A 14063-nucleotide genomic window follows, 5' to 3' on the forward strand; every position below is an offset into this window, starting at 1 on the left:
ATTTCTAAACAGCCCTTTGAAATCCAGACCATCATTAAAGTCCTGAAGACCCTAAACACAGCAGTCCTGCTGGGGTTCTGTAGGCTGGGTAAAACAAAACAAAACATCACACACACACACACACACACATACACGCACACACACATATACACACGGACACATAGACAAACACTCACGTGCATACACACACACCACCCACACCAAAAAACATGCACATACACACACACACACCCTCCAGCCACTGACCGTCCATCACCAGAGTGTTCATACACAGGTGTGAGTACAGGGCATGTTCATTAGTGTTATTCTGAATGTAAGTGAGCGTTACACCAGCCCATGGACCCAGCTGTAGTAGGCTGTGTGTGAGTGTGTGTGTGTGTGTGTGTGTGGCTGTGTGTGTGTGCGTTCATACTTGTATGCATGTGTTTTGATGTATCATCATGTAAAATGATTCCTCATGGGAATTCCCCTCTCTAACCCACTCTCCCTCTCTCTCTCTCTCTCTCTCTCTCTCTAACCCACTCTCTGTCTCTCTCTCCCTCTCTAACCCACTCTCTCTCCCTCTCTCTGTCTCTCTCTCTCCCTCGCTCTCTCTCTCTCTCTAACCCACTCTCCCTCTCCCTCTCTAACCCACTCTCTCTCCCTCTCTCTAACCCACTCTCTCCCTCTCTCTAACCCACTCTCTCTCCCTCTCTAACCCACTCTCTCTCCCTCTCTCTAACCCACTCTCTCTAACCCACTCTCTCTCTCTCTCTCTCCCTCTCTCTAACCCACTCTCCCTCTCCCTCTCTCTAACCCACTCTCTCCCTCTCTCTAACCCACTCTCCCTCTCTCTCTAACCCACTCTCTCCCTCTCTCTAACCCACTCTCTCTCCCTCTCTCTAACCCACTCTCTCTAACCCACTCTCTCTCTCCCTCTCTAACCCACTCTCTCTCTCTCTCTAACCCACTCTCTAACCCACACTCTCTCTCTCTCCCTCTCTCTCTCTCTCTCTAACCCACTCTCCCTCTCCCTCTCTCTAACCCACTCTCTCTCTAACCCACTCTCTCCCTCTCTCTCTAACCCACTCTCTCTCTCTCTAACCCACTCTCTCTCTCCCTCTCTCTAACCCACTCTCTCTAACCCACTCTCTCTCTCTCTCTCCCTCTCTCTAACCCACTCTCTCTCTCTCTCCCTCTCTCTCTCTCTCTCTAACCCACTCTCTCACTTTGTCCCCCCCACACACACACTCTCTATATTGGTCTCTCTCAGTCTTAGTGTGTGTGTTATCAGTCATGGCTGGGTTTGGCAGGGCAACAGGTCAGATGCTACACAAAGGTCAGGCATGAAGGAGCAGTCTGCATTGTACTCTCACTCTCTCTCTGTCATTAGAATGCTTCCATGTAATAAACAGAGACTACAGACTGAAGCGTATCTCCTGAGTGTCAGAGAGCCGCAGCACAGATGGGTTGTGGTTCTGTGTATAACGCTCTGTCTGTCCAGAGAGTGTGTGTGGTCACCGTGAGCGCAGCGCGGTGGAGACAGAGATCCACTTCCTTCTTCACTGTCAAAAATTCACAGACAGAGTTAAACAGATGATCCCAAACTATGGAACGCAGAACTGGAGAAATGACAGATAGTTCTGGGAGAGGCACACACACACCGCACAGTGCACAGTGACTATCAGTGTGTCACTGCCTGAGACAGTGGGGAACACCTACCTTAACTACTTACAATATTATAAAATATTGCTAAAAAATATTTTAATGATTATTTTTATTCATTACTGTTTCCACTTTTATTCTGTAATTATTGTCTTTTTTTTTAAAGTTTTGTTTATTTTTTAAATTATTTTATTTTATTGTAATTCTTATTGGCAATGAAGACCAAAGAAAATACATTGTCTACAAAAACATACAGAATCAACAGTCACTAATCAACAATGTTGACCAACAAAAATACAGTAATAATAATACCAACAACAATAATAATAAATAATTAATGACACTTTTCTGTCCATCTCTCTCTCTCTCTTGCACCAGGTGAGATGGCTTTTCTGGTGTGACTGTGTGACGTACAGTAATAATAAACAACAACAATATTATTAGCAGCTAACAAGCCATAATTGTACTTAAACATCGGGTCAGTTTTTCTTTCCACCTCCTTCTCTCAGACCCCTAGTTACTAAACCCATATATATTACTAAACCCCTATATATTACTAAACCCCTAGTTACTAAACCCATATATATTACTAAACCCCTAGTTACTAAACCCATATATATTACTAAACCCATATATATTACTAAACCCCTAGTTACTAAACCCATATATATTACTAAACCCCTAGTTACTAAACCCATATATATTACTAAACCCATATATATTACTAAACCCCTAGTTACTAAACCCATATATATTACTAAACCCATATATGTTACTAAACCCCTAGTTACTAAACCCATATATATTACTAAACCCATATATATTACTAAACCCCTAGTTACTAAACCCATATATATTACTAAACCCATATATATTACTAAACCCCTAGTTACTAAACCCATATATATTACTAAACCCCTAGTTACTAAACCCATATATATTACTAAACCCATATATATTACTAAAGCCCTAGTTACTAAACCCATATATATTACTAAACCCATATATATTACTAAACCCCTAGTTACTAAACCCATATATATTACTAAACCCCTAGTTACTAAACCCATATATATTACTAAACCCCTAGTTACTAAACCCATATATATTACTAAACCCCTAGTTACTAAACCAATATATATTACTAAACCCATATATATTACTAAACCCCTAGTTACTAAACCCATATATATTACTAAAGCCCTAGTTACTAAACCCATATATATTACTAAACCCATATATATTACTAAACCCCTAGTTACTAAACCCATATATATTACTAAACCCATATATATTACTAAAGCCCTAGTTACTAAACCCATATATATTACTAAACCCCTAGTTACTAAACCCATATATATTACTAAAGCCCTAGTTACTAAACCCATATATATTACTAAACCCATATATATTACTAAACCCCTAGTTACTAAACCCATATATATTACTAAACCCCTAGTTACTAAACCCATATATATTACTAAACCCATATATATTACTAAAGCCCTAGTTACTAAACCCATATATATTACTAAACCCATATATATTACTAAACCCCTAGTTACTAAACCCATATATATTACTAAACCCATATATATTACTAAAGCCCTAGTTACTAAACCCATATATATTACTAAACCCATATATATTACTAAAGCCCTAGTTACTAAACCCATATATATTACTAAACCCATATATATTACTAAACCCCTAGTTACTAAACCCATATATATTACTAAAGCCATATATATTACTAAAGCCCTAGTTACTAAACCCATATATATTACTAAACCCCTAGTTACTAAACCCATATATATTACTAAAGCCATATATATTACTAAAGCCCTAGTTACTAAACCCATATATATTACTAAACCCCTAGTTACTAAACCCATATATATTACTAAACCCATATATATTACTAAACCCCTAGTTACTAAACCCATATATATTACTAAACCCCTAGTTACTAAACCCCTAGTTACTAAACCCATATATATTACTAAACCCCTAGTTACTAAACCCATATATATTACTAAACCCATATATATTACTAAACCCATATATATTACTAAACCCCTAGTTACTAAACCCATATATATTACTAAACCCCTAGTTACTAAACCCATATATATTACTAAACCCATATATATTACTAAACCCATATATATTACTAAAGCCCTAGTTACTAAAGCCATATATATTACTAAAGCCCTAGTTACTAAACCCATATATATTACTAAACCCCTAGTTACTAAACCCATATATATTACTAAACCCATATATATTACTAAAGCCCTAGTTACTAAACCCATATATATTACTAAAGCCCTAGTTACTAAACCCATATATATTACTAAACCCCTAGATATTACTAACCCCTAATTACTAAACCCATATATATTACTAAACCCCTAGTTACTAAACCCATATTACTAAAGCCCTAGTTACTAAACCCATATATATTACTAAAGCCCTAGTTACTAAACCCATATATATTACTAAACCCATATATATTACTAAACCCCTAGTTACTAAACCCATATATATTACTAAACCCCTAGTTACTAAACCCATATATATTACTAAAGCCCTAGTTACTAAACCCATATATATTACTACACCCCCAATTACTAAATCCCTATATATTACTAAGCCCTAATTGCTAAACCCCTAATTACTAAACACACATATATTACTAAACCCCTAATTACTTTTATTTTATTTTTACTTTTATATTATTTTTGAATTTGGTATCCAAACACTGGCGCTCATCGCCTGTAATCAGATGTTTATTTGTTTGTATTTGTTTATTTATATTCTGAATGTATGTCTGACTGTGGCGCTGTTGCTCCTGCAGAAACTCTGTGGCGCCAGGAGTGCAGTGTTTCCTCTCAGTCTGATCACACGCACCTTTACCTCTCAACCGTCTGCCCATCGCCGCCCGTCAGCCTGTAAATGTTCTAGTACAACAGCGCCATCTCCTGGCGTGCACACATACATACAGACAGGCCCAATACAGAAAACAGAAGAATAGAACAGAAGAATAAACTACGCTAGGAGACTTGAGTAATCCCCTTTACCCGTCTACTGTTAAAGCTACGCTAGGAGACTTGAGTAATCCCCTTTACCCGTTTACTGTTAAAGCTACGCTAGGAGACTCGAGTAATCCCCTTTACCCGTCTACTGTTAAAGCTACGCTAGGAGACTCGAGTAATCCCCTTTACCCGTCTACTGTTAAAGCTACGCTAGGAGACTTGAGTAATCCCCTTTACCCGTCTGTTAAAGCTACGCTAGGAGACTCGAGTAATCCCCATTACCCGTCTACTGTTAAAGCTATGCTAGGAGACTCGAGTAATCCCCTTTACCCGTCTACTGTTAAAGCTACGCTAGGAGACTTGAGTAATCCCCTTTACCCGTCTGTTAAAGCTACGCTAGGAGACTCGAGTAATCCCCTTTACCCGTCTACTGTTAAAGCTACGCTAGGAGACTCGAGTAATCCCCTTTACCCGTCTACTGTTAAAGCTACGCTAGACTTGCTGTAAAGCCACTACGAGGAGGTCCGGTTCAGGGACTGTGAACACAGCCATGGCCCATTTGCTGTGTGAGTGAGTGTAGCGGGTTGGTTCACGGAGTCTCGGTTAGTTAATCATTTCACATTTCACATCTGTAGTAGTTAACCCCACTTCATGATCTAGACATTATCAGTGCTCTGGATCCAGAGACGCAAGAAAAACTTGTAGGAAGTGATAATGGCACTGAGGCCTCAGCTTCAGGGTGAGTGAGTCAGCTAGCTAAGTAGGTCTATTAGCTATCTGATATCTACAGTTAACTACTGATCAGTTCAGTACATTTAGGAGGTTTCATTTCTAGTTGTGCCTCTGGCTGTTTCTGCTGTGACTATGTGCCTGGCGTTGCCCTGACACACCTCAGATTTCAGATTTGGAATTGTTCTCCCCATCTTAGCTTGTAAACCTTGAGCGGTCAGTAGATGCAGCGCTCTAATTGGCTGGAGATTCAGTTGGGACTCTCTGGAGATGATGTGATGTGGGGAGGGAGAGTAAGTGTGTGGGAACGATAGTTTGTGTGGAGTTTTAAGGTATTTGGGAAGCTTTGACTACAAAACTGTACACACTAAACTGTGTGTTTGAATGTTTCTGAATGTGAACGTTTTGCATGAAAACTCAGACACGCAGACACATTTCTTCCTGGTTTTTGTGCGCTTTCTCCTTTCTCCATAGGTCAAGGTTCACACTTCTCCCTCGCTGCTGCCCGTGTCCGGCTCCGTCTTTCACCCGCCCACGGTTCTGATCGGCACTTCCGTGTGCCCTGCGCTCGGAGAGACGTTCGAGCTTACGAGTCAACACACATAAGGAAGACGGTCCGGAGAGGACCTGTCCCGTGCAGAACAGGGCTCGTCTCCCGAAGGGTGTCGGATCTGGCCGGTTTGCCCTCATATGTGAGCTGGAGTGTGCTGTTCTTTCTGCAGAAGCTCGTCACCACACAGGAAGGGCCAGATGAGTCACGAGGGAGGTAGGCAGGACTGTTCACGCACACGCTGACGTGAGACCTAGCATTTGATTCTGAGGTACAGCAGTAGTGTCTCAGTATTTAAGGAACTCTACTAGTTATGAGGTTGCCAGTTCAAATCCCACCATGGCCAGGTTTCCACTGTTGGTCCCGTGCAAGACCCTTAACCCTCAATGAATCAATTATTGTTGCATTCAGTCAGAATTCCTTTGGATAAATCCTCAGCTAAATGCCGTATATAACACTGTGGCTGACCATATCTGATATGACAAGTGTGTCTATAACAGTGTCTGATATAAACTGTGAATCCTCACACTGTCCTGTAATGTCGTTTGCTGGGGAACTTGGTGTGCGTGATCCCTTACCAGTGGAACCTCAAGCTTGATGATGTTGGAACCTTGTTCTACCGGCTCTACCGGGTGAGCGACAGCGCTAATAATAGCACCCCGGAAGTGTTGAAGGGACAACCCAAGCAGATGGGCTGTGCTCACGCTTTTCTCCATGGAAATCACATGCACTCGATACTGGTGCACCGCCATCCCGTTCCACACTACTGGCTGGGTTGAGCGAACTCTCCGCCCCTCGGCCTGGTGACCCATTTTGGAGCCCCGTGTGGGTGGTGCCACGCTGGATGGGTGGGTGGGGGGTTCCTGGCAGATGCCTGCTACAGCTGCAGATGCTGCCACACACGCGTGCATGCACAGAGTCACGTGTGCCTGCATGTTCCTGTCGCTATGGTGATTAGTCATTATGAACCGCTATAGAGCCACAGGGCTGACATGGTTGGGTGTGTGTGTGTACACTTGGAGGCAAGTATATCACAGGTCTTTGACTGTGGGCAGGGTTTCGTAAGCACAGTGGTTAATTGAGGGGTTGATTGTAACCAATTGTTCACTCTGTCATCACAGGTCATTCCCAGCTGGACAAATGGGTCATGTCTGATATATAAAGTGTCTCCCATTACTCACACACGCCAAGTGTCCTCATTAGGGTTATGTGCATTACTAGAAAGAGAAGTTTTGTTGTTTAGCACGTCAATGCACAGACACTCACTTTTCAGTACATTTCAGGACTCCATGCACATGCGCAAAACCCCATGTAGTCCTGCACAGAAAGCAGCCCTTATCTGGCAACACACACACACACACACACACACACACAAACCCAAGTTGTTACAGACGAGATGTGGTTTAATTAGCTGCTCGATGTACATGTTGCAACCCTGTAATCATCTGTGTCTACTGTACACAGGCCTGGATAGCTAATGCAGTTCTGTATGACTATGATTGTGTCATGTCACCAGAGAGACTATAAATAAAAAAATCAGACATTTAAGCATGTAGCTAGTCACCGCTAGCAGTACTTGTACTGGACTGCATGTGCTACCTGGATGTTACTGAAAATCAAATGTACTAAAAGTTAAATAGAGACAAAGGTTCCTTTCCTACACACACACACACACACACACACACACACGCACACACACACACACACACACAAACACACACAAACACACGCACCCACAAACACACCCACCCCCACCCACAAACACACACACACCCACCCACAAACACACACCAGTTCAGAAGAGTGGGATCACCAGTCCAGAAGTGGGATTCATGTCACTAATATAGAATTCTAACACTTACATAAATGAGGTCGTGTGCTGCTGTGGGTATAAGCAGATCACACGACTCTACCATGATGCACGAAGCAAGACCCTCGCTTTCAGCTCCTTCACAGAAACACTGGCAGACCTGGAGGTCAAGACCTCAGCCATCGTCATCCTCGAGGAAGATGCTCCGATGAGAAATTCCTCTATAGCACTAAACTAAAAATCACTGCAGTATATCAATAATCAATCAATAATATTTAACCCCCCCCCCCCCCCCCCCCAATACTCGAAATGCTAAATAAAACCTCTACAAATACCTTTTGGGGTGTTTCTATTACTTAGGTTTATGTTGTATAGCTATTTTTTGTGAGGTGGGATTCCTGACTTTAGAATGGTAGTGTACATAACAACCGGAGCAGAGAACGTCTCCCACGATAAAGTCCATGAACCACGGCAAGGTAAGCACCTCATTGGCTGAAAGCAGAAGAAGGCACTTTGAGATTGGAACAACCTGAACCCGCCCAAACAGATTACAATCTTAATTACAATCATAGAGCTTAAAAAACTAAATGGAAAAAGACGTTTGGAAAGAACAGGACAAATTCCTTAGTCACAGACATCTTTCACCATCAAGCAGAAGGAACCAGATTTTGTCACGTCAGAACTTCACGCTTCATGCAAGTCTGATTTAAAAGGAACAGCATAAAAACAATCTTTACTGTTTTTGTAAGGTTTTATCTAAAAAAAAAAGACAATAAGAAATAAATAAGGACTGGGAAGTCTGTGTGCTCTCCAGAAAAGCCATTGGATAACCGGGACAGAACACTAACCTTGGCTGTCACACCCGTGGCTTAGAACTCTAGTAAGGCAAACACTAACACACACCGACGAGCTTGGCTTACAACCTGATGAGGAGTCGAACAAACAAACCAAAAGACTTTGGATACGTTTACAGTTTTCTTCGTTTGTAGTTTTGGGTTCTTGTAAACAACACTGCCGCATCCGCTGTAACGGCTGGACCTCAGGATGGCGGGGCGGTCGACAGGCGACGCCCCGGAAGACACCTTGGTCATGGCGTTAAAAAAAAAAACGGACGCTGTGAATCTCGAGGATTGAAGCACCACGTAGCTAGCACCTTACTGGAGACGCCCGCAGAGAGCATGGTCCTGACTGACTCCTGTGTCATCCAGTCTCCTGCATCCAGAGAATGACCGGTTAAGACGGCGCAAGTAAGTTGGAAAAACCAAGAAGAAGAACATAAAAAAAAGACTGTTTAGATTATGGAATCCAGGAGACGCTGGCAGGGCGTTTCTGGACTCGACCTTCAAGAACCAAAAGGCCCAGATCCCTCCCCGAAGCCAGGCACTTCCGCTCTACTCCCGTCGCTCCAGAGAGAAGCTTCCGGAAGGGCGTCAGTAATTCCGGATGCTGAAGAAGCCCACGCTGGTGGGCGACTCCTTCACGGTTACCGTGACGAGGTTGGCGGTGACATCGGTGACGAACACGTGTTCGATCAGGCTGCGCGTGGGTCTCCAGTCTGGGCCAGTCTGCACGCCCACCGACACGTCCTGCCTGTCGCTGGGATACGGCGACTCCTGCTCCGACTCCGAGCTGCTTCCCTCCTCGCCGGTGCTCGTCCCGCTCGGCGCCTTCCCCACCTTGCTGCCGTTCCTGTCCCGTGGCGTGTCGGGGGTGGGGCCTTTGTGCGGCCTGGCCTGGGCCGCCCTGCCCATCCTGTCCGCGGGGCTGCTGGCCTCCTCCGCCTTCACCCTGTCCGTCCCCGGCCGACCTGGCCGCCCCGGTGCCGCCCCGCCCCCCTGGCTCTCGGCACCGGTCAGGGCGCTTTTTTCCTGCGACGGGCCTTTTTTTACCCCGCCTTCCGGAACTCGGAGGCCGGAGCCCGTGTGGGTGTCACCCCCCTGTGGCACTTTGCTGGCGGCGGGAACTCTGGCGTGCTGCAGACCGGCAGCCTGGTTGCTGGGGCTTTTCGCCGGAGACAGGGAGGATGCGGAGGGTCTGGAGGTCGCCGGCCGCTGCGGGAGGCTCTGTGCCGGAGCTTCCATCTTTTTCATCCAGGTAGGAGCGCCCCCTGCTGCCTGTCCGTTGGGACTGCCGGCTGCGAACTTCGTGCCGTGCAAGCTCAGCGACGCCACTCCCGGAGACTTGCATGCCGCTGTCTTTAAATCCAGCCCTGCTCCTCCTCCAGATCTGCCCCCCACGTCTGAGACGGACAGCTTTAAATCCGCTGCGCTCTTCCCTTGCAATGGCCGCCCGAGCACGGAGGTGGGGCCGGCGGGCCGGCCCACCCCCGGCCCGCTCCTCGGGGGCGCGCCGGGTCCAAAGGACCCTCTGTTGTGCGTGGCGATGGGCTCCCTGCCGGCTGCCCTGCTCAGCCCTGTGTAGGTGAAGCTGGCAGGCATCAGGGGCTTTTTAATGCTGGCGCGCAGCTCGGCCAGTGAGTCTTTGGCCGTGTGCTTGGCCAGCTTCCGCGGGCCCTTGGCCTGGATCTGCCGCTGGGCCTTCAGCTCCGGCGCCAGGGGCCTCCTGCCCCGCCTCTTGGTGGGAGGGCCTGGCTTAGCCACCACGATCTGGGCCTTCTTCTGGGGCACAGGGTGCAGCTCCCTCGCCCGGGGGCTCGGCTTCCGCTTCCGGTCTCCGCCCACCTCGTCGTCGTCGTCGTCTTCGTCCTCGTCATCATCGTCTTCGGACGAAGAGGACGAGGAGGTGGAAGTGGAGGACGATCCGGATGTAGAGGACGAGGACGAGGAGCTGCTTGTTTTGGAGAGAGTAGGAGTTTTCTGCGGAAAAGAAAGAAAAAGATGACAGATAACGTTAAAATAACGCCGCCAATACACATCCAATGGCATAAAACATTCCGCAGTTTAGACGGTTGCAGGACGCATCGCTGCCTAGTTTGTCCCCAGCTATCCTGACCGAGGCTGCCACCAGACTCCTGACATGCTGCGTTAAGACAGAGGTTCGGCGGCGTTGCGTCATGTACCATGATTTTCCGAGGTCTTCCACGAGGCCGTTTTCCCTTCTTCCGGAGCAGCAGCTCCCGTTCCTGCTCCCTGGATGTTCAATACAAGAGCAAGAACCCGGAATTACCAAAACAACTTCCACAAGGAAAGAATACAACATGGAAACACTAATATATCTTCTCAAAACTGAACTTTTAAACAGTGTGATGTAGGCTCAGGTGGTGGTGTTACATTTCTAAACAGCTGACGTAGGCTCGGGTGGTGTTGTTACGTTTCTAAACAACTGATGTAGGCTCGGGTGGTGTTGCATTTCTAAACAGCTGACGTAGACTCAGTGTGGTGTTGCGTTTTTAAACAGCAGACGTAGGCTCTGCGTGGTGTTGTGTTTCTAAACAGCTAACGTAGGCTCGGGGTACTGTTGCGTTTCTAAACAGCTTACGTAGGCCTTGGGTGGTGTTGCGTTTCTAAACACCTGACTTAAGCTTGGGTAGTGTTATGTTTCTAAACAGCTGATGTAGTCTCGGATGTTTTTACGATTCTAAACAGCTGGCGTAGGCTCGGGTTGTGTTGCGTTTCTAAACAGCTGACGTAGGCTCAGAGCGTCTCCATCTGCCCTTGTTTGCTAGGAGGTTCTTGCTTTGATATGAAAACAACCAAATTCGTTAAAACGTCCTTAACAAGTGCAGCTGTGTCAACCAAACCTGGTTGCAAAATCTAGTTCCTGTTTTTCATGAAACTTCCTGCCATGGTCTCAATGCAGATTCACAGTTTCATTTTGAGAAAACAGTAACTTTCTGTTACCTTCATGCACGCCACAACACCAGATTACGCTCCACGTTAATGGTCTCAATCTGTTGATGTTTGCTCCGTGGTTAAACCACACAAATAACTACAGCATGGTGGAGACCCCCTCCCATCCAATAGGAACAACCCTCTCACAACCCCCCCATACTACCACCACCTGGTCGGCAAATGGGATCGACCCCCTCACCTTTCCCACCCCTTGGCCGACCAATGGGAATTACCCCTTATGCCCACAATGCCTGGCTGGCCAACGTGAACGACCCCTCACCTCTTGTTAAATGCCGCCAGCAGCCTTGGGTCAAGCAGATTCTCCTGTGGCTCCCAGCTATTGTGCCTGGAAACACAAGTCCAGAAGGCATTTAGCCCCACCCACACATGCAAAACACAAACCCAGAAGGCCGTTAGCCCCACCCACACATGCAAAACACACATCCAGGAGGTCTTTACCCTGCCCACACATGCAAACTGTCCCGAAAGTCATTTGGATGGTGTTTGGTTAAAGCTGTCAGGTGGGTGTGTGTGTGTGTGTGTGTGTTTTTGGATGTACGTAACACAGCCAAAAGGAAAAGCAAACTGAAAAGGCTCAATAGGAGTTTGGCTATGAAGAGCGTCATGTGGCAGGTCAAAGGTCATTCTTCTGACACTCCCCTGCCGCCCGTCACATGTCCACACTACTGTGAACTGTTGTCATACTGTTATTGTTTTTGTTTCCTTCAAAGGTTCAGACAGGACAAAATGACAGAGAACTTTTCCCAGCTGAATTCCTGATTATGAATGTGTGTAATTTAAAGTGCCATTTCTAAATAAAAGCACAAACATGCTCATTGATCTGAACACACGCCCACCACCACACAAAAACAATCGCTGCTCTGGACATCACAGCCTGGTCTCTAAATGGAGCTGGATTTGTGCTGGATAACGGCATAGTGAGTGTATCAGCAGAAACACTCAGAGAAAGGAGTTATTAACAGATGTCATGCAGCAATCTACACCCCTGCTTAACCTTCAGCTCTCAGAAAAGTAAACCTCACCCTCTGAAATGCACCACAATGAAATACCCCACTATCATGCGAGTCTTTGCACTGGATGTTTAGAGGAGCCCTAACACACTAAACAAAATCGTTATTACATGGTAATGGAGGAGAGTCTATCTTATGGAACATGGAGCAGTGAAACTGTCCTGTCGACGCCTCAGCAGCGTGCGCGACGAGGCGCGGGTTAAAGCAGATGATTAAAATCATCGATGGAGTTGCCCCCCGTCCCGCGCGAGCGCAACCAGATGGAATGGCGGGGGTGTGGCGCGGGTCAAAGCCGCGTGTGATTGACAGATAAAATACCCACTGAGTGGGATTACCAGCCACAATGGTGGGGGGGGGGGACGTGAGCAGGGGGTTGCGTCGCGTGAAAAGGGGCAGCTGGAGTTCACCCCAAAGAACAGCACCGCACCTCAAAGACGGCACGAGGCCAAATATGGTTGAAACAAAAACAAAAGCGCGTCCGTTTTCCAAGTGGACGGTGCGAAATGTCCCATATTATTACACAGACGAGACAAGTGTTGTGCTAGTGCTGGACACAGACGGACACCAGTTAGCACCAGTTAACCAGTTAGCACTTAACCTTTACACGAGCCTGTCCTGCTGGAGCCTAGTGCAAGTATCAAACACAACCCATGAGCGTGCACTCGAACACTACCGTGAAACTACACCCTCGCTTTGTCCCACCGCGAAAACTTTGCAAACAAAAGAGCAACAGTCCACAATCGTAAAAAAAAAAAAAAAAAAACAACCAGATCCCGTGCAAACGCGTAGCATGTGATATTCCTCACGCGTCGCGCGCCACGGACTCAGCGCCTGGGCTGCGGGCACGGAGCTCGCGCTGGGCTCGCGCGCTGTTGTTGTTTTCATTGTTCGCCTCAAGCATCTGCGAGGCCAACAGTTGCACTCACTTGGACGACCATCCTCGCCACTTCACCAGATATTCCAACTTCCCCTGCGGAAACACACGTGCAGAGCGTGAGCGAGATGCGCCGAGCCTTCGTGGCGCGGGCGCGGGCGTCGCCGGGCGTCGCGGGTCTCACCTTTCGGAGCCTTTTGTTGAGGATGCACTCGGCGTCGAAGACCTGCTCTCCCACGGCGCTCAGCTCCTCCATGTCTGCAGCCCCGCGCTCCGCACTGAAGAAAGGAAACGCGAGAGCGCGAGAGTGGCACGCGGCGGACACCGTCCGCGCCTGCGTCATCACGCTTGGATCGGGTTTCTTGGGTCTCAAAATGAAGAATGTGCAGCGAGTTTGGAAAATGTCGATCCTTTAAAAATACTTTAAAAAAATCATATTACTGTGTATAAAGCTGCGGAGAAAGTGTGTTAAAACCAATATCAACATTTCCATTAAAACCATTCAGTTATGCTGTATAAATATGTAATGTTGGGCTTTTATCACAGCGGTTCTTCTGCCTTGGACCCTGTTTGGTGCCATTTCCCCCCCCACTATC

General features: G+C 46.5%; 1 protein-coding gene across 1 annotated transcript; it reads right to left on the bottom strand.

The window, feature by feature from the left end:
* Positions 1-8047: 8047 nt before the first annotated feature.
* cbx2 (chromobox homolog 2 (Drosophila Pc class)) lies at positions 8048-13958 on the bottom strand. Its single transcript, XM_035525803.1, has 5 exons — positions 13652-13958; positions 13520-13563; positions 11843-11908; positions 10791-10860; positions 8048-10587 (listed from the first exon to the last, which is right to left on the bottom strand). Exons 1-5 carry the CDS (start codon positions 13808-13810, stop codon positions 9202-9204), a joined length of 1725 nt encoding a protein of 574 aa, XP_035381696.1. The 5' UTR covers positions 13811-13958; the 3' UTR covers positions 8048-9201.
* Positions 13959-14063: the final 105 nt, after the last annotated feature.

The sequence above is a fragment of the Electrophorus electricus genome, chromosome 4 (genome assembly GCF_013358815.1).
Source record: "Electrophorus electricus isolate fEleEle1 chromosome 4, fEleEle1.pri, whole genome shotgun sequence".
Lineage (NCBI taxonomy): Eukaryota > Metazoa > Chordata > Actinopteri > Gymnotiformes > Gymnotidae > Electrophorus > Electrophorus electricus.

Excerpts from the sequence above, each read along its gene's own strand:
- cbx2 (XM_035525803.1), bottom strand. The coding sequence starts at position 13,810 with ATGACGCAGGCGCGGACGGTGTCCGCCGCGTGCCACTCTCGCGCTCTC. Across the intron at positions 13,564-13,651 it reads TCAACAAAAGGCTCCGAAAG|GGGAAGTTGGAATATCTGGT; the intron begins GTGAGACCCGCG and ends GTGTTTCCGCAG. Across the intron at positions 10,588-10,790 it reads GAAGACCTCGGAAAATCATG|AAAACTCCTACTCTCTCCAA; the intron begins GTACATGACGCA and ends TCTTTTCCGCAG.